Raw genomic sequence first — 24,338 nt, 5'->3', positions numbered from 1 at the left:
CATTATTGTCAGAGGGTGAATACTGAGGCAGTGCATCATTATGCAGCTGTCAGAATTCAGAGTGCTACTTGATTACAGGGTCAGTGCTGAGGGAAGGCTATCTTGTTATTGGGTCAGCTCGTTGGGATTGCCTCCCACTGCTGCAACGCCAGCGTAATGGTGCTCTGACAGTGCTTCAATGCCTCAATGCTCACCCTCTGACAATGAGAAACTCCTTCAGTTATGACCCTCTGATACAACTGCAATGCTGCACCTTAATACTGACTCTCCAGTGTGTGGCACTGCCTCAATCATGACATTATTACAGAGGCACTGTCACAGTATTGACCATCAGACAATGAGGCTGACCTTATAATTATTTAGCATCCTCTCAATTCGGACCCTCTGAGAATGAGACACTGCCTCAGTATTGAACATCTCTGACTCATGTGCTCCCTCAGAATTAACACTGATAAAGAGGCACTGCCTCAGAACTGACCCTTAAACTAATGAGTCGCTCCCTCAGTATGGAACCTCTGACAACATGGTACTGCCTCAGAGCTGACCCTTAAACAATGAAGCACTTTCCCTCCGAAAATAATACACTCTGACAGTTCTGTTTCTCTGACAGTGGCACACTGCCTGGTGTCAGCACTGAGAGGATGCTGCATTTTCAGAAACTGAGTACTGAGGGGGTGCTGTACTGCCACAGTATTGACCATCTGACAGTGAGGCAATCCCAATGACCTGACCCAATAACAAGATATCCCTCCCTTACCACTGACATTGTAATCAAGTAGAACTCTGAATTCTGACAGCTGCATAATGATGCACTGCCTCAGTATTCACCCTCTGACAATAATGTACTCCCACAGTTCTGACCCTCTGATAATAAACCACTCCGTCAGTACTGACCCTCTGATATAGCTCAGCAGTGATCTTACAATTATTTAGCACCCTTTCAATTCTGACCCTCTTTGAATGAGCCACTACCTCAGCATTTACCATCTCTGAACGCTGCCTTCCCACAGAACTGACAGTCTGACAAATAGGCATTGAATCAGTGACAGTCAGAATTATGGGAATGCATTCTTATGAGCGGCTTAATACTGACACAGTGTCTTATGATAAAAGGTTAGAACTGAGGGAGTGCCACATGATTTCCGGGTGAGTACTGAGATATTGTAGAACGGTGAGAGTCTCAGAACTGAAGGACTGGCCCATTGTCAGGGGGTCAGTACTGAGAAGAGCTATCATTGTCAGACGGTCAACACTGAGGCAATGTTACATTGTAATAGGGTCAAAACTGAGAGAATGTCACACGATTAAAAGGTCAGTACTGAGAAGAGTGCATCATTGTCAGACACTGTATTCCCATCAAACATTTCCAGGGAAGGGACAGCATAGGGTTAGGCACAGAATAAAGCTCCCTCCACACTGTCCCCATCATTCCCTCCCTGGTCAGGTAAAGCATTGAGTTTGATATAGAATAAAGCTCCCTCGCCGCTATCACAATCAAAAACTTTAACGGGAGTTATAATCTGATGAGAGATGCTGATTTAAACTCATTCCTTATTCTCCCCATCTTACAAATGCACACAGACACAGACAGACACACGCACTCAGACATACACATACACTCAGACACATGCACAGACCCTACGCACACACACAGAAACACACACACACATCAAATTTGGATGAACTGCACAAATTCAACACCAAGTTCTCTCTGCTCTGTTCTGATTCCCTGTTAGATTGCTGGCTCTGAACATCTACATAGACAGTCGTCCTAATCCCATGTGCCATGTCATGTTGCCAAACTCTGATTCCAATCTGGAGTGTGATACAGGAGCAATTAAGGATGCAGGTAGGGATGGCAAATTTCTTTCTCTTTCGGTCATCAGTGAAGCTGGTGAGATTTTCTGACAATTGGCAATGATTTTGTGATTATTAGACTCATTATTCCAGATTTCTTTTGACTTATCAGTAATTCCACTGTTCCAGCTTGCACTCTTGGATTGAAAGCTGTTGACTTCACTTGTTTGTTCACTGACTGCAGGTAAACACAAGCACCGAGGGACCTGATTTTCTGACCGGTTGAGTTATCACTCCTATAACAACGGCAAATCTTCTCCATGTCTCAAAGAGAATGTCTCTGTTCACCAGGATTAAACATTACATCATCTCCTCTTCTCCAAAGCAATGCCGCTTAGTTTTCTGATCAAGCTCCGGATTCTGTGGGCGCTTTATGAGATACAAAAGATTTACTTTCCCATCTTGGCTGCAGTCGGTGTGCCAGGTATGTTTTTACCCAGTGCTGGGGCTTCATTTGGGATTGACAGATGTGACAGTTTCGGTTGTGTACGTAAGTATTTCGATCATTCTGCTCCTTTCACACACCAGTGATCACACTAGGAAAACATTTCAATCTATCTCCCTTACTATATCACTTTCTTTCTTTCTTTCTATCTTTCTATCTATCTATCTATCTATCTATCTATCTATCTATCTATCTATCTATCTATCTATCTATCTATCTATCTATCTATCTATCTATCTATCTATCTATCTATCTATCTATCGATCTATCTATCTATAGATCTATCTATCGATCTATCTATCGATCTAACTATCCATCTATCTATCTATCTATCTATCTATCTATCTATCTATCTATCTATCTGTCTGTCTGTCTGTCTATCAATCTATCTATCTATCTATCGGTGGGGGAGTGAGAAGGGGTGAAAAGCTTGCTCCACACCTCTAACTGTGACCCCACTTACTCTTTCCCACAAGAAAAGTCAAACATAAGCAGACAGATATAGGGTGTATCCCCTTTGTAGTCAGAAAGAGCTGGAACTGGGCTCAGTGGGACTTCACTCCCTTCCCCCACCCTTTCAATGGAGAACAGACAAAGGAAAGTCCGATGATTTGGACAGGGAGAACTTCCTGCCTTGGGGAGGGATATAAGGGTGGAGAAGGGCTAAGGCTCAAGGTCCATGTGGGTCAGTAGTTACTGTCCACATGGGGATGCTCCCCAATGGGAAAAGGGAGAAAATAGTCATTCCAGTGTCAATGTTATAAATAGACAATTGCCCATTCCCATTCTCCCCACATCAATACAAAGAGGAACTGAACAGGTTAATATTGGGGTCAGTTGAGCTTTGAACAACCTCAGTGACACTTACCTGCGGAGTTACACAGTGTCAAGTTTGAACTTGGGGGGTTTGGGGGTGGGGGAAGAAACGCAGGTGAAGATGGTGACCTCACCCCTCAAATTATATGACGTTCATCCTCATCCCAAACACATCCTCACACCAATGCCACACGAGGCAGTGCTGTTTAATATCCAGCCCAATATTTCAGGAGTCAGTCTGACACACACGTACCCTTGGAAGGAGCTAAGATCATCTGATGGAAACACGTTGAATTAAGTCAAAGGGCACAGGTCAAAAGCGAGAATAGGGGACTGAGGTAAATGAACATTCAGGATCATATTGAAGGCAGAGCAGGCTCAGAGGGCTGAAGGACACACAGCTATACTCATGTTTCTATAAATTTCTTTCCAAAGTAACATGGTGCCATTCATGAATAAAATTAGCAATGTCAAACATGAGAGGAACAATTAGCCAGTGGACCCATAGTTTTCCATGTTCAGCAGGAGTAACATTCATGCTACATGCAAGGTCCAGGCAGTGCCTGTCTCCAACAGGAAGGGATATGAACATCTCCCCTTGACATTTAACAACATTATCTTCACCCAATCCTCTGCTGTCAACATCATGGGAGTTACACGTGAAAACAAAAGTTGATGTTAATGATATAAACTAGTTCAGGACCAGATTATGGAGTGGGAATTCTGTGGTGAATAGCTCACCTCCTGACTCCCTGAAGCCTGCCCACAAGGCACAAATCAGTACCTGCTGAGATGAGTATGCCTCCAACAACACTAAAGTGGTTTAACTCAATTCAGTAGAAAGTGAATGTGATTGGTCCCCATCTATCAACTTAAATACACATATCTTTCACCACTGAGGCACAGGGGCAATAGAGAGTACCAGTGTGGAACCTGCAGTGTGGAAACTCATCAATACTCCTTCGAGACCTGTGTCTTTCAGGAACAGATGAGTAAAGGGCAGTCAAAACATGGAAAGCACTGCCATTTGCAAGTTGCTCTCCATATCCTTACTTGGAGCTGTATAATTGTACTTTTACTGTCTGGAACCAGAACTCTTAATGAAGAATGACTGCTGCAGTTCACAGTAGGTTTCTCACCACCACATTCCTCAGTACAGTTCAGGGTGTTGTACAAAATACTGCCCTTACCACTGCATCGAATAGAATGAAACCCCGACAGTTTGAAAGCAGGCCATTTGGCCCATTGAGTACATGCCAACCCTCTCAAGAGCATGCCGCCCAGACACACCTTACCATATCGCTTTTACCCAGCATTTCCCAAGGTCAATCCACCCTAACCTGCAAACCCTTGCACTGTGGGAGGAAGCAACACCACCCAAAGCAAACCCATGCAGACACGGGGAGAATGTGCAAACTCCACACAGACAGTTGCCCAAGGCTGGAATCAAAACCGGGTCCCTGGCGCTGTAAGGCAGCAGTGCTGACCACTGAGCCACCATGCTGCCCTGAGAGTGTTATATTCTATGATAGAATAAAAATGTCCCTATTATGTAGCTTACACTGGTATTAGACTGGAAACTTTTAAACATCTGCCGTTTGTCTATGCCTGCGGAATAATTTCTGCACTTCTCTCTTCTTTGCAGTTAATGTAGTAACCATCTTGATCCTTACTCGGGGAAATTGTGGTCTGTCTAAATGTGTAACCCATTACCTGGTGGCCATGGCAACCGCAGATCTATTGGTCATTATCATTGATCTGATATTGCGTCAGATACCTATCGTTTATTGGGAAGGATTCAGCATTTTCCGAATAATTCCCTTGTGCAATATCCATGCCGTTCTGCTTTATGCAGCCACAGACAGTTCTGTCTGGTTCACTGTAACTTTCACCTTTGATCGATTTGTGGCCATCTCTTGCCAGAAGCTGAAATCTAAATATTGCACTGAAAAGACAGCAACTGTGGTCATAGGAACAGTGACAGGGTTGTGCTTTGTGAAAAACATTTTCTGGTATTTTCTGTACACACGTGAATATTGGCTTTCAAACAGTTCTTGGTTTTGCCGTGTGGCTCTCAGAGTATCCCATTCACTGGTCTGGGCCATCGTTGAATTAATCCATTACATACTAACACCATTCGTTCCATTTATTCTGATTCTTCTCCTCAATGCAATGACGGTCAGGCACATATTAATGGCCAGCAGAGCACGCAAGAGACTTCAGTATCGGAGCAACAGTGAGAGTCCAAGTGACCCAGAGATGGGCAGTCGAAGGAAATCCATGGTTCTGCTGTTTGTGATATCGGGGAACTTTGTTCTGCTGTGGGTGGTGTTCATGGTTTGTTCTATATTGAGACGACTAGATTACTTGGAATATTCTGTTTCTGTACCAGCGTTCGTTCGAGAAATTGGCATCATGCTCCAGCTTTTGAGCTGCTGCACAAATACTTTTATTTACACTGTAACCCAGAGGAGGTTTAGAGAGGAGTTGAGAAATGGAGTGAATTATTCCCTTTCATGGATGGTCAAACTATGTCGATGCTGAGAATTCACGTTTCATAACAATATCTTGTGCTTTTGTGTCATGCTCTGATCATTATTTATATTTTGGAAATCGTTCAATCTGAAATACTAATTGATGTTACATCCCTGGGCTGGGTGGTCACTGTTTATGTTCATTATTATTGCCAGGGACAGGTATTAGCTCTCCATAGCTCTGAGTTTGTCACATACTTCCCCAGCAACACCAACCCTTCTACACAGCCCACTTGTCGGCATAAGGCTCAAATGAGCTCTCCATGGGGGAATGAGCCCTTGTTGAGATCCTTGCTCAATAAAGAGCCACTGCTGGTGTTCCTGGCCTGGTCAGGTAGGCCATAAACAGGGGCTATGGAGGTGTCATTATGGTCAATCGTCTGCCCCACTTCCACGATTACATCTGGGTTCTGGTGTCCCTGGAGAGGGAGCACGCAATGTCTATGAATATCCTTTGGGTTTTCAGAGAGAGGTAGGCACTGCAGGGTTTGGAGTGCTTTATTTCCCCCTCCAATTCTATTTTGATTTAATCCCTGCCCTCCCTCTCAATTTGTTTTGATCGCATAGCATTGTCCTTTGTTGAGAAAGGCACTGCTTGTGACTGGCCATTCGGGTTTCTTTCTTTTCTTCTTGCTGATAGAAAATGAATAAAGGTTTCTGCGCTCGTTGCTCTCCATTGTGTCCTACACCTGCACACACACAAACGACATGGGTGCCGGGGAAAAATAAGCTGTTTGGCGGTAGCGTGGGAGGAAAGAAAAAAAGAGAAAAAAAGGGAAAATTCCCATTGCTTTGCAATGTCCTATTATTTGGTATGTGTTTATCCCTACATTGTTGGCAACTTTCTTTCATCACTGAGCCATGTTCTTATTGAATGGTGGAGCAGACCTGATGGGTTAGATCATCCGACATAGACCAGGATGGGAACAGGCCCTTCGGCCCACAATGCTTTCGGAAACGGGTGACATGGGGGGAGCATGGTCGGCGGGGCTAGGGGTGAGTGACGTCAGCGGGGGCAGAGGTGGCACATTCGGTGGCAAACACGGGGGCAGAAGTGACCTTCTGGGTGGTGTCGGCAGAAGCTGTGCCTCTAACCGGAGCAAGTTGTTCAGATGGGTGAGTCAGAATTCCCCATTTCCAACTCCAAATTGAGGAAGTTTTCAGAGCGTTTTGGGTTGTCGTGGAAGCTTCAATTTGTTTGGCAGTTCCATCGCAGTCTACTGCAAAAGGACATCTACAAGGTCCGAATGAACAAATGCAACAGCAGCCTTCCTTTTGGAAGGTCCAAGCCAATATGATTTGTCACAGATACGGACTCATTTACCCCAGTCATCTCAAGGGTTTATGGTCTTTGTTTCTCATTAAACATGAAAAATGTGGTGCAGTTCTTTGTATTGTTATATCCTGCCATTCCCCCAACCTAGCAGAGATATTTTTATTATCCCCATCCGTCCATCATCTGGTTGGTGAAACAATATTTACAACATTAGCGCCATTATTGCTATTGTGGTGTAAGGAACCTCTCTTACCATAGCTCCCGTTTGGTTGTTATTAGGACCTGTTATGATACAGGGATATGATGTGGAATGGCCGGTGTTGGGTTGGGGTGGATATATGGATAGGCAGCTGAAGGGCTTTTTTCTGAAACTTTGAATCTCCTGCTCCTCGGATACTGCCTGGCCCACTGTGCTTTTCCAGCACCACACTCTCGAATCTGATCTCCAGCATCTGCAGTCCACACGTTCTCCGAACTGAACCAAATCAGCCTCACTATCACTGAAATTGCAATATACTGAAATATTGCCCGAACCAGACATTAAGATTAACAGATCTTTGCCAAGTTTGACTCATTGTTAATTTTTGTTAAATAAAGTAACTTTAACAAAACAAAAATGAGAAATGACTCACATTCATGCGCCCAGGCAGACAGACACAGTTGAGGGATAAAATAAAAAGAAAATAAAACAACTGTTTATTGAACTGGAAAATTATGATTCTGCTGATAAGTGCCTGACTTTCATGAAATCCTTGGGCAATGGATTGTTCATTTCCTTTTAGAACTGTTTATCTTGCTTGAAATTTGAAGTCATCAATTAATGCAAACAGTTTCCGCAGATGTGTGGGAATAACTTATTTCTTGCTGTTCTTTTATCAGAATATTCGACAATTTGATGACTGGATAGAAAACTAGAGAAAGTAAAACTAAGCCACTGAAAGTTTCCCAAAATCCTCTGCTTCCAGCTAAAATCCAATCAGGAACTACTCTTTTCTTTATGTAGTTACTGTTCAGTGTGATTAGCTGACCAACACCAATCCTCCCTTTATTCATGAATTCATAAGACCATGAGACATAGGAGCAGAAATTACATCATTCAGCCCATTGAGTCTGCTCTACCACACAATCATGTTTAAGACGTTTCTCAACCTCAGTCTCTCATTTCTCTCTGGAACCCTTGATCCCCTTTATACTCAAAAACTTATCTATCTTAGCGTTAAATATACTCAATAACGTGGTCTCCACAGCCTTGTGTACCAGTGAATCCCATCGATTCCCCACTCTCTGGCTGAAGAAGTTTCTCCTTACCTCCGTTCAAAAAGCTCTTCCCTATACTCCAAAGCTATGCCCTACTGTCCTGTCTCTCCAACCAGTAGAAACATATTCCCAACATCTAGTCTGTCCAAACCATTCAGTATTCTGGAAGTTTCAGTTAGATCTCCTGTCATCATTCTAAACCCATTGAATATAGACCCTGAGACTTCAAAACTTCCTCACATGTTGAACTGTTCGTTCCTGGAATTCTCATGAATCCCCGCTGAACACCCTCCAGGGACAATACATCCTTCCTGAGATGTGGGGCACAAAACTGCACACAATACTCCAAATATGGCCAGACCAGAGCCTAATAGAACCTCAGAAGAAATCCCTCCTCTCAATATGGATGCCATAATTGCATTTGCTTTCCTAACTACTGACTTAACCTGAGAGGTTGCCTTGAAGGAATCCTGGATTAGAACTCCTCTCCAACCTATCACCTTCATCCCCACCTCCACTCACCTATTGCACTCTTAGCTACCTTCTCCCCAGCCCCAACCCTCTCCCCACAACCATTTATCTCTCCACCCCGGAGGCTCCCAGCCTCATTCCTGATTAAGGGCTTTTGTCCGAAACATCAATTTTCCTGTGCCTCAGATGCTGCCTGACCTGCTTTGCTTTTCCAGCACCACTCTAATCTTGACTCTGATCTCTAGCATCTGCAGTCTTCACTTTCACCTAGATTCAGGAGGGAATTCAAGTGTGTGAGATCTAGCCAGCTATAAATATAGCCATTTATGTTAACACCATAAGACCATAAGAAATAGGAATGGAAGTAAGGCCATTCGGTCCATCAAGTCGACTCCATCATTCAATCATGGCTGATGGGCATTTCAAAACCACTTACCCTCACTCTCCCCATATCCCTTAATTCCTTGTGAGATTACGAATTTATCAATCCCTGCCTTGAAGCCATTTAACGTCCCGGCTCCACTGCACTCTGTGACAATGAATTGCACAGGCCCACCACTCTGGCTGTAGAAATGTCTCCTCATTTCCATTCTAAATTGACCCCCTCTAATTCTAAGCCTGTGCCCATGAGTACCAGTGCCACAGTCTGACGGAAACATGTTCCCAACGTCCACCCTTTCTAAGCCATGCAATATCTTGTCAGTTTCTATTAAATCTTCCCTCAAACTTCTAAACTCTAACGAATACAATCCAGGATCCTCAATTGTTCATCATATGTTCGGCCTACCATTCCAGGGATCATCCGTGTGAATCTCTGCTGGACACGCTCCAATGCCAGTATGTCCTTCCTGAGGTGTGGGGCCCAAAACTGGATACAGTATTCTAAATGTGGCCTAACCAGAGCTTTATAAAGTCTCAGTAGCACATCACTGCTTTTACATTCCAACCCTCTTGAGATAAATGACCATGACTCAACCTGCAAGTCAACCTTTAGGGAATCCTGTACTCGCACACCCAGATCCATTTGTACTTTGGCTTCATGAATTTTCTCACTGTTCATAAAATAGTCCATGCGTGTATTTTTTTTTCCAAAGTGCAAGACCTCACATTTGCTCACATTGAATTTCATCAGCCATGTTCTAGACCACTCTCCTAAACTGTCTAAATCTTTCTGCAGCCTCCCCACCTCCTCAGTACTACCTGCCTGTCCACCTAACTTCGTATCATCGGTGAACTTCACCAGAATGCCCCCAGTCCCTTCATCCAGATCATTTATATATAAAGTGAACAGCTGCGGCCCCAACACTGAACTCTGCGGAACCCCACCTGTCACCGGTTGCCATTCTGAAAAAGAACCTTTTATCCGAACTCTCTGCCTTCTGTCAGACAGCCAACCCCCAATCCATTCACATAGCTCACCTCGAACACCATGGGCCCTCACCTTACTCAGCAGCCTCCGTGAGGCACCTTATCAAAGGCTGTTTGGAAGTCTAGATAGATAACATCCACTCGCTTTCCCTGGTCTAACCTACTTGTTACCTCTTCAAAGAATTCTAACAGGTTTGTCAGGCATGACCTCCCCTGACTAAATCCATGCTTACTTGTTCCAATCCGACCCTGCACTTCCAAGAATTTAGAAATCTCATCCTTAATGATGGATTCTAGAATTTTACCTGCAACCAAGGTTAGGCTAATCAGCCTATAATTTTCCATCTTTTGTCTTGATCCTTTCTTGAACAAAGGGGTTACAACAGCAATTTTCCAATCATCTGGGACTTTCACTGACTCCAGTGATGTTTGAAAGATCACAACCAACACCTCCACTATTTCCTCAGCTACCTCCCTCAGAACTCTAGGATGTAGCACACCCGGGCCAGAAAATGTATTAATTTTTAGACCTTTTAGCTTTTCAAGTACTTTCTCCTTTGTAATGGCCACCATACTCAACTCTGCCCCTTGGCTCTCCTTAATTGTCGAGTGAAGCAGATCTTGCTAACAGCAAAGATATGGCGCTTGGACTCCGGATTTGATTTTTAATGGACAATGACAATAATGTTTGTTCTTTGTGGACCTGATTTATTTTTCTGTGTTCTATATTTTATTTTTGTTTTAAGCAATGTCTTCCTACACCTGCATCACGTGTCATGTGGCTTTTGGTGATGCTGAGATTCAGAGGTCACACTACAAAACAGATTGGCACAGATATAACCTGAAGCGTAAAGTCGCAGAAATGCCTCCGGTGACAGCTGAAAACTTCCAAGAACGTGTATTGGCCCTGAGATCAGCTGTAGAAGAGAAGAAAAAGGGGACTGCCACAGACTGCACATCTTGTGGTAAAAGATTCGCCACCTTCAATGCCTATGAAAATCATTTAAAATCCAAGAAACACCAGGATGCAGAAAAGAAGTTCGCGAGCATTGCAAATAAACAGCTGGAAAGGCTGAATGTGAAAAATTTGGAGATGGGGATAAGCGAGGATGGAATGGACAAAGATACCGTGAATATAGCCATTCAGCAGGCGGTAAAAGCTCAGCTGGCTCCCTCCACGAGGAAAAGGACTGTTGTCCCAGTAACTGAAGACGCTTTGTCACAAGTCACAGTTAGCAGCGAACAAAACAAGAAGCCTGACAAACCACCTCGGTTACTCTGGTTCGAACAGCAAGCTGCAAAATTGGACCAGCTCGAGTCATTTGAGGAGGAAGTGACGATGGAGGATGAAGATGATGGTAAATAATGGCAAATCAGCATCTTGTTTCTGGTTCAGTTTTAACAAGTGTCTAGAGAATATGTCCCCTGCACTAAAGTTTCCTCCTTTCACTTTTTAAGACATATTCTAACTCCAAAGCACAAGGTAACTCATTTGGCAAATCACCAGTGCTTATTTCAATAGAGTGGAGAGTGCATCCTAACAAGCAGCATGTGATGACTGTACGCTCAGACTACCTCAGACCATAATTAGATTAGATTACTTACAGTGTGGAAACAGGCCCTTCAGGCCCAACAAGTCCACACCGCCCTGCCGAAACGCAACCCACCCATACCCCTTACCTAACACTAGGGGCAATTTAGCATGGTCAATTCACCTAACCTGCACATCTTTGGACTGTGGGAGGAAACCGGAGCAAACCCACGCAAACACGGGGAGAACGTGCAAACTCCACTTAGTCAGTCGCCTGAGCCGGGAATTGAACCCAGGTCTCTGGCGCTGTGAGGCAGCAGTGCTAACCACTGTGCCACCGTGCCGCCCAGTTTGTGCATTAAACACATTTTGGTAATGTTGTAGTAATGCCTTACTGACAAAAGGTAATATTTGTGAACATCTGATACTTCTGCAGCCTCAATTATTTAGAATTTCTTTTATAAGAGTTGCGACTTGTATTTCCTGTAACAAAGGTGTTCTCAGTAATAAATCAATTCACTTCTGGGTATGTTAATTTTAATTTCATTGATTTATTGTCATGTGTGCTGAAGTACAGTGAAAAGCTTTGTTTATGAGCAGTACAGGATGTACAGATCAGAAAGGTTTAGACTGAGGTTTGCCGGTTGCATTGCACAGGGTGAGCACTAGGCAAGAGCGACGTTAGCAAGGCTAGCATTATTTGAAGTTAGAGACTTCATTCATCAGTCTAATAACATCCAGGAAGAAGCTGTTCCTGAACCTGCTGGTGCGTGTGTTCAAGCTTCTATTTCTTCTGACTGACAGAAGAGGTTGCAGGAGATTTGCACTGTACTCCTGGTCATATCAAGGACTTTGTTAAATTGAGCTGCATTTGTTGACTGGGAAAATGTTGCCAGCTCTGAATATATTCACACTTACACATTTGTACTGAGATTTATATCAAATAGAACACTGTTATATATATTACAAATTTAAAAGTGCTTTTGGTTTCAACATGCCTTTGGTTTCGACTTTGCACTTTTTCTGCTAGGTGAATGGGAGGATGTGGATTCTATCTGTGATGAGGAGGAACATTTTAAAAACGAGAGCCGAGCTGAAGTCTCTCCATCTGGCAGTATTCAAGTAACAAACTGCTTATTTTGTTCACATCACTCTCGATCTCTATTTAAAAATATTGATCATATGACAAAGTTGCACGTTTTTTTTATTCCTGACATTGAATATTTAGTGGAGCTAAAGGGTTTGATGAAGTACATGGGTAAGTAAGAATGAAATGCACATTTTAACAATGTTCTTAATGGCAAATTAATCTACCTAATTTTTAATAAGACATAAAGAGCAAGATTAAATCAGGTCTCTTCGGAAAATTGTCTGATCCAAGTGTGACAATTAAAACCGGTCATGTCAACTGAAAGGGTGATTGTCATGCTGCATTGAATCTTCATATACAGTGATCCCGGCCTAGTGGAACAGGGGTCTTTTGATCTTTTTACCTCTAACAGTGTAACTAACATCCCTTTCCATTTGTGTTGCTATGGAGAACTGCCAAGCAGAGCGAACATAAAAGAACACTCAACAAACTCATGGACTAAACGTTGGCATTTTCTACAAGTGCAGTATTAATATTTTACATATAAACTGAGAATTTGGTGAAAATTAATCTGGTGTCAACGGAACTTGAGTGAGCAATGGGACTTTCCTTAATCTGATGGTTTCACATTCATGTCACTGAGATGAGTGAAGACTCAGAAATTTAAGTCGATCATCAGTTGCTCAACATACTCAGAGAACTATGACTCGTTTTAACGCATAGCAAACTGACCGTCAAAAGACAATAGGTGAAAGTGATTATTGCTGATGCTGGAGATTAGAGTCAAGAATCGAGTGGTGCTGCAAAAACACAGCAGGTCAGGCAGTTTTGAGGAGCAGGAAAATTGACGTTTCAGGTAGGAGCTCTTTCCTGATGAAGGGCTCCTGCCCGAAACATTGATTTTCCTGCTCCTCGGATGCTGCCTGATCTGCTGTGCTTTCCCAGCACCACTCGAATCTTGCCAAAAGACAATGCTTAAATGAATTTACAACTCAGAAATGTTCAATTGTAGAGAATGTATTTTAAATTGTTTGGTTTCAAAACTTCAGCTTGAGATGCTAAAAGGTTTTGGCTGAGGTTTATTTAGCATTATATAAGTAGCTGCTTGTGATGTTTGCAATTTTACTTTTGCAGGAGAAAAGGTTGGTCTGGGAAACGTTTGCCTGTGGTGCAATGAGAAAGGGCGGTCCTTTTACTCGACTGAAGCTGTCCAAGCTCATATGGTTGACAGCAGCCATTGTAAACGCTTCACAGATGGAGAGCTACTCTTGAATTTGTAGACTTCTATGAATTTAGGTAACAAATTGGGTTTTTCATAATTTGCATGTCTTTTGAAGGGAAGTGATCCAACATTTGTTAGGAATAAGGGCACTATTTTGAAAGTGTTTAGCATTTGACACTTTAACCTAATGTTGGTCAAATTGCCTTGACCTCTCATCATCCACATTTTTCAATGCTTTGCTCAACGCCACTTACTTCAGCATTTGTTTATGGATTAAAACTAGTTTGCTTAGATACACACTCCCAAACACACACTGTCTAGCCCAGTGCTTTCCAAACTTTTACCATTTTGACCACATAGCAAGACATGAAAATTGTTGTGACTTCTAGGTATTGTAAGAGATGCTGGGAAGCTCGGGCCTGTTAGTGAGAGCACAGCTGTTACAACTTGAGTGGATCTCCATGATGGCCACTGCTACTCAAAACTTGGGACATCAGAATTTCAGTTTTTCGCATTTAGGATCATGGCCCCCATTTTGGGAAGCTCTGGACTGACCTTACGATAGGCATGCTTTCTCATCTGATTTGATGATCTCATCCCCAACCAATCCTCGACTATCATCCATTTTTCCTCACCATGATTGCCCCATCTATGCACTTCTGAACAAGGGGAACAAACTTGGAGGATAGCTATAATTACTTTGATCACTTAACTCTGTAAAAGGCACCCTTGACTATTCAGCAACTATCTGTAGGGCAGTCATAACTCTAGGTTTCAAGTACTCCTTTAAAAACTCCTTTAAAATTGGTTTCTCCATCTCTGCACACAGTGATCTTTATGTGCCCGAACTAAAGTCTTATGCAGCTGCCACATGACTTGCCAACATTTTGAAATCAATTCCACGACCGATGAAGACAAGCAAAGCATTGCGCCGCCTTTAGCATCACTTCTGCTTGTGCTGCCACTTTCAGGAAGCTATGGACTTGCACCCCAAGATGTCTCTGTATATAGAACGTACAACAGTATAGTACCAGAACAGGCCATTCAGCCCATGATATAATGCAGATCATGACTATGGACATGTAGAAGGGATTAATTGAATTTAGCCAGTTAAATTAATCCCTTCTATCTGTCCATAGTCAATATCCTTCTATTCCTCGCTTAATCATGTGTTTTTCTAAAGGTACCTTAAACACCCTTATTCAATCTGCTTCCACTACTATCCCTGACAGCGTGTTCCAGGCACCTACCACTCTGCTTTAAAGAAACGTCTTGCCCCCCCACAGCTCCTTTGAAATTTTCCCCCTTACCTGAATATATGCCCTGTAGTCTTAGATGTTTCAGCGCTAGGAAAAGATTGACTGTCAACATGTTCTATGCCTCTCATAACTTTATGAACTTCTATCAGGTCTCCCCTCTGCCTCCATTGCTCCAGAGAAAGCAACCCTAAGTTTGTCTAGCCTCTCTTTATAGCTCATACTCTCTAATCCAGGCAGCAGCCTGGCAAAACCTTTCTGCAACCTCTCAAAAGCCTCCACATCCTTCCTGTAGTGTGGTGACCAGAACTGAACACAATACTCAAAGTTTGGCTAAACCCAAATTGATAGAGCTACAATTTCATTTCCTTACTCTTGTATTTGATGCCACAGCCAATAAAATGAAGCATGTATATGCCTTCTCTATCATCCTATCTACTAATGTGACTATTTTCAGGGAGCTATAGACTAGGACCCCAAGATCCCTCTGTACATCATTGCTGTTAAGGGTCCTGCCATTATATGTTCCCTTAACATTTGATCACTCAGTGTAACACCTTGTGCTTGCCTGGATTAAAGTCCATCTGCCATTTCTCCGACCATGTCTGGAACTAATCTATATCCCACTGTATCTTTTGACAACCTACAGTATTCACAACCCCCCCAATCTTTGTTTCATCTGCAAACTAACAAATCTATGTTTTCATCTGAGTCACTTATATAAATCGCAAACAGCAGAGGTCCCATTACGGATCCCTGCGGAACGCCACTGGTCACGGGCCTCCAGCCTGAGAAACACCCTTCTCCTACTACCCTCTGCCTTCTATGGGCAAGCCAATTCTGAATCCCCACGCAGTGGATCCAAGCACGCATCTTAATCATCTCTGTGAGCCCACCATGAGGTACTTTGTCAAAGTCCATGTAAACAATATATACCGCTCTACCCTTATCAGTCACCCTGTCATCTCCTCAAAAAAATCAATCAAATTAGTAAGATATGAACTGCCCCACACAAAGCCATGTTGAGCGGTCCTAATTAAGCCATGCCTTTCCAAATGCATGTAAATCCTATCCCATAGAATCCTCTGCAATAACTTCCTGGTCACTGGTCTATAATTTCCTGAATGATCCCTATTTCCCTTCTTGAACAGAGGAACAACATTAGCTCAGGTCAGTCCTCAGGTTAGAGCAGATACAAAGATCTTTGTATCTTTGGCAGGGCTTCTAAAAGTCCTGCCATTTGCTGTATGCTTTCCTCCTGCATTTGACCTCCCAAAATCTACGACATCCCATTGGTCCAGATTAAACTCCATCTACCATTTCTTTACCCACTTTCTAACTGGCCTACATCCTGATGTATCATTTGATAACTTTCCTTACTATCCACAACTCTACCAATTTTCATTGCAAACTTTCTGATTAGACCACCACATTTTTTTCACCTAAATCCTCTGACTTTTTACAAACAGATCCCAGCACTGATCCTTCCAGAATACCACTGGTCACAGACCTCCAGTCAGAAAAGCATTGTCCACGGCTGCCATTTGTCTTCTGTGACTAAACCAGCTTTTCCCAACTTGCCAACTCACCATGGATTCCATGTGACTTAATCTTCTGGACCGACCTATCATGAGGGACCTTGTCAAACGCTTTGGTCAAGTCAATGTGGGCAATATAATGACATCAAATTTGGGAGACAAGACTTATATACTTAATGCTGAAAAAGTGCAGCAGGTCAGGCAGCATCCAAGAAGCAGGAGAATCGACGTTTCGGGCATGAGCCCTTCTTTAGGAATCCAGCATCTGCAGTACTCACTTCCTCCTTATGTACTTAATGGTAAGGTTCTGTGGAGTGTTGCTGAACAAAGAGTCCTTGAAGTGCAGGCTCATAGCTCCTTGAAAGTGAAGTCACATGTAGATAGGATAGTGAAGAAGGCACTTGGTATGCTTTCCTTTCTTCATCAGAGCATTGAGTATAGGAGTTGGAAGTCATGTTGAAGCTGTACAGGATATTGGTTAGGCTACTTTTGGAATATTGCATTCAATTCTGCTCTCTCTGCTACAAGAAGAATATTGTGAAACTTGAAAGTGGCCAGAAAAGATTTACAAGGATATTGCCAGGTTTGGAGTATTTGAGCTATAGGGAGAGGCTACATTGGCTACTTTCTCCGGAACATCAGAGGCTGAGGCGTGACCTTATAGATATTTATAAAATCATGCGGGGCATCGCTAGAGTAAGTAGACATGGTCCTATTCCTGGGATGGGGGTATTCCAAAACTAGAGGACATAGGTTTAAGGTTAGAGGGGAATGGTTTAAAAAGGACCTGAGGGGCAACTTTTTCATACAGGTGGTGGCACGTGTATGGAATGAAGTGCCAGAGGAAGTGGTGGAGGCTGGTACAATTACAACATTTAAAAGGCATATGGATGGGTATATGAACCGGAAGTGTTTGGAGGGATATGGGCCAAATGCTGGCAAATTGGACTAGGTTTATCTTGGACATCTGATCGGCATGAACGATTTGGACTGAGAGATCTGTTTCCATGTTGTATATCTCTATGACTCTAATGGAAGTCAATAAATTTTTACACATGTCATATGTTCTAAGGTTATTTAGTTATCTACTGTATTGGAACTTATCGAAAACCTTCTGAAAATCTGTGTGCACTGCAGGCAGAAATTACACCTTTGCTACTTTGTTCAGATAATCCACACATAAGGACAACTGGCAGGCTGTTAAAAATACATTTCCATTCATACATTTGTATCAACCTTGCCCAGTTATTTTCTCAGTGCCCATTTTTCAACAGCTTTTGCAATAAATCATTAATTTCCAACTATTTACATTGAATCTTAAATTCGCCATTCCCTACTTGCTCCTTCTGTCCCTTCTTAAACAGTAGGGTATACACCTGCACCCTTTCACATTGCAGACACTGTCCACAAGTTTACGTATTGGCCACCAACACCATCCAGTATCACCATGCTCCCTTTGTTCGTTGTTCTGAACATGTGTCCTGGTGATTTGTCAATTTCGCATAAGATTAATTTCACCAGTACTCCTTTGTTTGCACAATACTTCTTTCTCAGTTCATCATTCTCACGAGTCCCTTCGATTCCACAAATTTATGGGCAATTTTGTATTCCATGGAAACTGACACAGGGTCACGATTTGACCCCTTCTACCATTTGAACAGGAATCAAAAATACATTTGCCTGTGAACAGTTTTTTTAAGAGATCTTGAGCATCAATATATTTGTAATATGTTTAGAGTTCACCACATTACCCTTGAAACACATCGATCTTTAATTCATAGGATTTCTTTTTTTGTTTTCAAAGTATGAATCACATTAATGGGGGGTTTCTCTTGGCATTTCTCTCTGACTCCCTCTCTTGCTATCTAACTGTACTTTTGTCAATCTGAAAGTTCATCCATGTGAAGACTTGTGCCTTTTTACGATCACCTCTGTATATTTTTTACGTCTGTTCACCCATTTGTTTGCATTTTGCTATTATCATGTTTGGATATTTTGTTGGATCATTAATAACTTCCACTTTCAGTGTACATCAATAAAAGCCTCACAGAAATAAAGCAAATCCCTAAGAAAGATGCCTGGAGTCTTTTTTCTTCAAGAATGAGGTAGGTACGGCTTCTGTGGCTAAAGGGATTGGGGATATGGAGGAGATCAGGATTAGAGCATTGAACTCAATAACCACTCCTGATTATATTGGGTGGTGGAGCAGGCTCAAGGGTTAAATAGATGACTCCTGCTCCTATCATCCCTGTTTCTATCACTCAAAACTGTTTTCCCTCCACAAATGTTGCTAGACCTGCTGAGTTTCTCTAGCAGTTTGTTTAATTTAGTCCAGCCCTCACTGTTGTGTCCAGTTCTGTGCAGAAATGATGGAGAGGACGTAAAATGGAAGATTTCAATGTTTCCCCGAAGGCTTCCCTCAAGGAAATCGACATTGATGTTAATCACAGAATCCCCACAGTGCAGAAGAGGCCATTCAGCTGATCAGGTCATCACTGATCCACCAAAGAGCAGCCAACCCCACCACCCTATTGCTGTCACCCATCTGTACCGTGGCTAATCCAACTCATCTGCACATCTGTGGACTGGAGGAGGAAGCCAGAATACTCAGAGGAAATACACGCAGACACAGGGAGAACATTCAATCCAGTTGCCCAAGGTTACACTTCAGCCCAGGTCCCTGGCGCTACGAGGCAGCAGTGCTATCCACTGATCCAGTGCACAGGGAGTGGGAGACCCTGATTCAGGAGACACTGCCTTACAGGAAACTCCTGTCTGAAGGGACACAACTCCTTGAGAACACCTGCCAGGAAGAAGAAGGACAGAACAGGAACCGGAGAAAGGAATGCCAGCGATTTCAAGACCAGAGACCAATTCGACCTTCCTGGAAACACCTGACAAACGTGTGGTGGGAGATGTGGCTCTAGGATTGGGATCATCAGCCTCTCAGAGCTCCACAGAACCCGTGACCAGTGACACGGAAATTCCAAGGGGGTCAATCACACTTGTCAGTGAGTGATTACCAATGATGACGGCACCAAGGAGATATAATCATTAAACTGGAGCCACTATTGCAATCTAACATGATCCCTTATACAAACCATATCCCCAGCACATTCATTCTTAATTAATACATTTCAATACTTGTACTTTGTAACATTTTGTGGAAAAGATAGACTCTGGTGGGGTCAGGTCATAAATCAGGTGGGATATGGGATACAAGCAAGACCTAATGGTGGGAAACACTCGGTATCTCTGATTTTCTCATGAAATGAGACATTGCTTTCAGTGGATATCTTCACCCCATTGATGAGCTGTTCTCGAAATTCCCTCTGGCTCACTGCATAAATACATGTGCTTGGGCAGCACCTCCAAAGGAGGAGCATGGGACTGGGTTTGGTCAAGAATGGACATGGGGTACCGAAACCACGTGAAAAATAATGGTGTGTGATATGAATTAGTAAAACGTAGATGACATAGGAAACCCATAGATGACAGAACCTCTCCAGTTCTCCATCTCAGGACCATTTTGATTTGGATGATTCCGTCTGCTCTGTAATCTCTGATGGATCTTACTGGATGCTAAAATGGGACGGACTGTCAGTACATTAAGCTGCAATATCAGAAATATTGGCAGCAGTGGTGTGAAACAGCGGTGAAACCAAGTATATGCTATCCAAGCATTTACATCATAAAAATCCCACTTTCTATTGCAACCTCCTGGTACATTGTCCTTTCTAGTTGTGAATTCATGAGCATAGTACCAAGGTATGTTCTTTAAACAGAACAAGGGACAGATCGATCCGATGATGGCAATTGTTGTTCTTTCACTGCAGTATTTAGTCTTGAACTCCTGGCAACAAATGGCAACAAACCGATCAAAAGTGAAACCAACTATGAGCCAGACTGAAATATCGGTGAAAGCATCATTTAGAATGGATTGGATGGAGCAGACTGCAGTAATGATCAGAAAGTTAGTTGGGATAAAAGAGGCTTTAATTCGAGTCAGGATCCTGTAATTGAGGTTGAGCAAGTAGATCAACCACTGCCATGGCCATCAAATACCAAGTGAGAGACTTAGAGCTGTGGGCGTGGGTCACAATCGTCAACAAGTTGGCTGCAAAAGAGAAATAAGTGGAGATGCTGAATAATAAATCAACAAGGCAGCTGGAGCAAGTACTTACATACCAGAACAGTTCCAAAGAAATGGAAGGCCAAAGTGATGGCTTACTTTTAAGAAAGATGGAAAAGTGCAAATAGGAAATTATAGCTAAGTGAATTAACATTGGTAGTACACAAAAGGAAGGGATCTATTATAAAGGATTTACTAACCGGATACCTTAAAAAGGATACTTCAAAACTCACAACATGATTAGGCAGAATGAGCACACATTATTGAAAGCAAAATGATATTGTGAGATCTGAGATATTCTGAGAATTTAGATTGTGCAATGGATATGAAGGTTGTTTGATGATTGTCTATTCAGGCATCAAAGAAAGGTAACAAGCTTTGATATGTTTGTATTGTGAAAGTATGACTTAAGGTGTACTATTAATGCAATTGCTTTGGACTGAGAATTTATTAATTAATTGAAAACAAAAATTGATAATTAACTGGACATTGTTGATTTGGTGACCTGTACTTAGTGACACACCGCAAGGGCAAGCAGCTTCTGACAAACTGTGTTAATATTTGAGGCGTGCAATGTGTGCAGTTTATCCATGCTTTCTAATTATACAAAGTTGAAGGTTATAACTGGAAGTGGGGAAGAGACAGAGGAAGCTCTGTGGAATACAGACACATTGGAAGAGTGGAAAATAATATTACAGACAGAGAAAGATGTGTTCAGTTGTAAACATATGCATGTCCCAAAGGAAGATTAAAGACAACGTATTTATTGACTGGTGAGAAGGTTCATTTTATTGGTGTGTGCAGGTACCTGGCTCTCCTTGCACATCATAGAATCACAGAGCCCCTCTACTGCAGAAGGAGGCCATTCAGCCCATTGACTCCACACCAACCCTTCAAACAGCACCCTACTCACACCCAGTCCCCTACTGTATCCAGTAACCCCATATTTACCGTGGCTTATCTACCTAGCCTACACATCCCTGAACACTATGGTCAATTTCAATATGGCCAATCCACCTAACCTGCACATTTTTATGACTGTGGGGGGAAACTGGAACACCCGGAGGAAACCCACGCAGACACAGGGAGAACGTGCAAACTCCACAAAGACAATTGCCTGAGGCTGGAATCGAACCCAGGTCTCTGGTAGCTGTGAGGCAGCAGTGCTAACCACTGAATCAGTGAAAGTTAATGTGAACACGAGAGAGGCAGTAAGGAAGTCAAATTGTTCATTGATATCAGTCACAACTAGATTAAGATGGAAGAACAAGGATTGCAAGTAAATTGTAGCAAGCCCCAATTTTAAATCAAAAAAGAATGAAAATGCTGATTTGTGTGTCCGTTTTGTGCAATTAATAACATCTCGGTTAGACCACAGCTGGTGTCCTCTGATCAGATCTGATATCCTGAGCTAAAGATGGACATAGTTTCTCCAAAGGGACTGAAATGACGTAACAACAGATTATTTCGTGAGATACCCAGAGTGTTATATTGTTGACAATGTTTGTAAAAACCCAACTGATTCACCAAAATCCTTTAGGAAAGGATAGCTGGCATTCTTACACAGCCTGGGCAACGTATGACTCCAGACCCACAACAATGGGCTGACTCCTAACTGCCCTGTGGGTAATAAATGCTGACTGATAGTTCTTAGGGCTAAAGGGATTAGGGAGAAAGCAGGAACAAGACTGAGTTGGATGAGCAGCCACGATCATATTGAATGGCGGAGCAGACTCAAAGGGCTGAATGACCTACTCCTGCTCCGATTTCCTCTGTTTCTGTGTTTAGTCAGTGACTTCCACACCCCCTGAATGAATCAAACAGATTCTAATCATAAATCAACAGCACAGTGGTAGGGGTTGATTAGCTCAGTGATTGGGAAGCTGGTTTGTAATGTAAAGCAATAACTGACAACATGGTTTCACTTCCTGCTCTAGCTGAGGTTATCCTGATATTCCCTTCTCAACCACACCTAAGAAATGGTAGTCATCAGATTATATTCCAAGCCTGGTTGAAGGCATGATACTTCCCATATTTTAATTAAAGGCTATAACTGTGCCTTCATCAGAGATTACAATAAAGCAATACTCTTAATGAAATAGTGATATGAAAGACAAAAAACATTTACTTCAGTTCAGAAATGGGTAAAGAAAATACTTGAATAGCAACTTCAATAAGAGCAGCAACACAGACAGAACATATTTAATACTGGAAGAGACCTCCTGGGGATTCCAACAGCTGCTCGAATTATATAGTAAATGAGTACTGTCTGCACAATGGCTAGCCATTTCACAAAAGGACACTCTGTGAAAAGCACTCCCAATTTGTCTAAGTAAGTGGCCTTTGACAAGAGGCTCCAACTGATTCGGGGTGATGGCGAACGCAGAGTGAGCCTTCCTTTCTAACTGAGAGAAAGCTCCTGTGGGATCACAGCACAGGTGGAGCAGTGATATTCCTTCTGGCTTTCCATTCTCCATTATGTATGAGCCCCTCGTGAAAGCAAATCCAACTGAGACAGCAGTGTTGCAACAGATTAGGATTACAATTTGTCACACTTATTTCTCATGTCTGCCACTGCACCAATTGAATGGTTGATATGCTTTTCACAAAATAAGATTCAAACATTTATAAAATGTATTTGTGGGAGGACAAGCTTGTGATTGGATTGGCACAAAACACTTCAGAACAACAAGATTTTTTGAGATTTGTGGGGAAAATAACACTTGACCTGCCAGGGCACTAAGGCTCCTCAGACAGCACCTTCCAAACACACAATACTCATGAAGGACAAGGGTAGCAGATGCACGGGAACACCACCACCCCCTCCCCCACTTCAAGTTCCCCTCCAAGCCACTCACCATCCTGACTTGGAAATATGTTACTCTTGTGTCAATGTCATTGGGTCAAAATCCTGGAATTCCCTCCTTATTGGTATGGTGTGTGCCCCTAAGTCACACGGACTATAGCAGGTTCAGTAAGGCAGCTCACTCCCACCTTCTCAAGGGACAACTAGAGATGGACAATAAATGCTGACCCAGCCATTGACAGCCGTGTGCTATGAATTAAACAATCAAAGGTGGTAAATTGTGTTTATTGAAATGAAATTAGAATAAATTCCTTTTCGGGAAAGTAAAGATGTCATCAGAAGTTACAGATTACAACAAGAAGAAAGACTACACCTCTCTTTTCCAAAGGTTCAGCAGCAGTAACAGGGACTTGTAAATCAAACAGAGAGGTCATGGAGCAGAACATCTGTGGAAATCGACATTCCTCAGGATTCTGTGGGCTCCATAAAGGATTCAAGTTACTTTACAGCATTTTAAAACACGGGAAACTCTCACTGATAACGTTACCTAGTCATGGTGACGAAACGTCTGAAAACAAACCTTCCAGCTCAATGAGCTAACTTACATACTTATCATCAACCTGAGCTTCAAATCTTCTCAAAAATCACTAACAATTATTATCCATTCTCCCAAGTTTCACTTTTATACTTTCAATGATATCCGTGAAGTGCCGGCCGAGGGAGAAAACACATTTCAGGG

At 42.6% G+C, this 24,338-nt stretch overlaps 2 protein-coding genes across 2 annotated transcripts; both read left to right on the top strand.

Moving 5' to 3' along the window:
* The first annotated feature begins 2,184 nt into the window (after positions 1-2,184).
* Positions 2,185-5,662, top strand: LOC148136928 (putative G protein-coupled receptor 139). Its single transcript, XM_087982862.1, has 2 exons — positions 2,185-2,281; positions 4,764-5,662. Exons 1-2 carry the CDS (start codon positions 2,185-2,187, stop codon positions 5,660-5,662), a joined length of 996 nt encoding a protein of 331 aa, XP_087838988.1.
* Positions 5,663-10,772: 5,110 nt separating this feature from the next.
* LOC122544405 (cytoplasmic 60S subunit biogenesis factor ZNF622-like) lies at positions 10,773-13,945 on the top strand. Its single transcript, XM_043683651.2, is given in 4 exon segments — positions 10,773-11,382; positions 12,586-12,813; positions 13,780-13,908; positions 13,911-13,945. Coding segments are annotated over 4 exon segments (1,002 nt in total).
* Positions 13,946-24,338: the final 10,393 nt, after the last annotated feature.

The sequence above is a fragment of the Chiloscyllium plagiosum genome, unplaced genomic scaffold (assembly GCF_037043375.1).
Source record: "Chiloscyllium plagiosum isolate Xiang-an unplaced genomic scaffold, Cpla_swu_hap1 HiC_scaffold_44, whole genome shotgun sequence".
Lineage (NCBI taxonomy): Eukaryota > Metazoa > Chordata > Chondrichthyes > Orectolobiformes > Hemiscylliidae > Chiloscyllium > Chiloscyllium plagiosum.
This window is presented reverse-complemented; position numbering and strand designations above follow the sequence as displayed.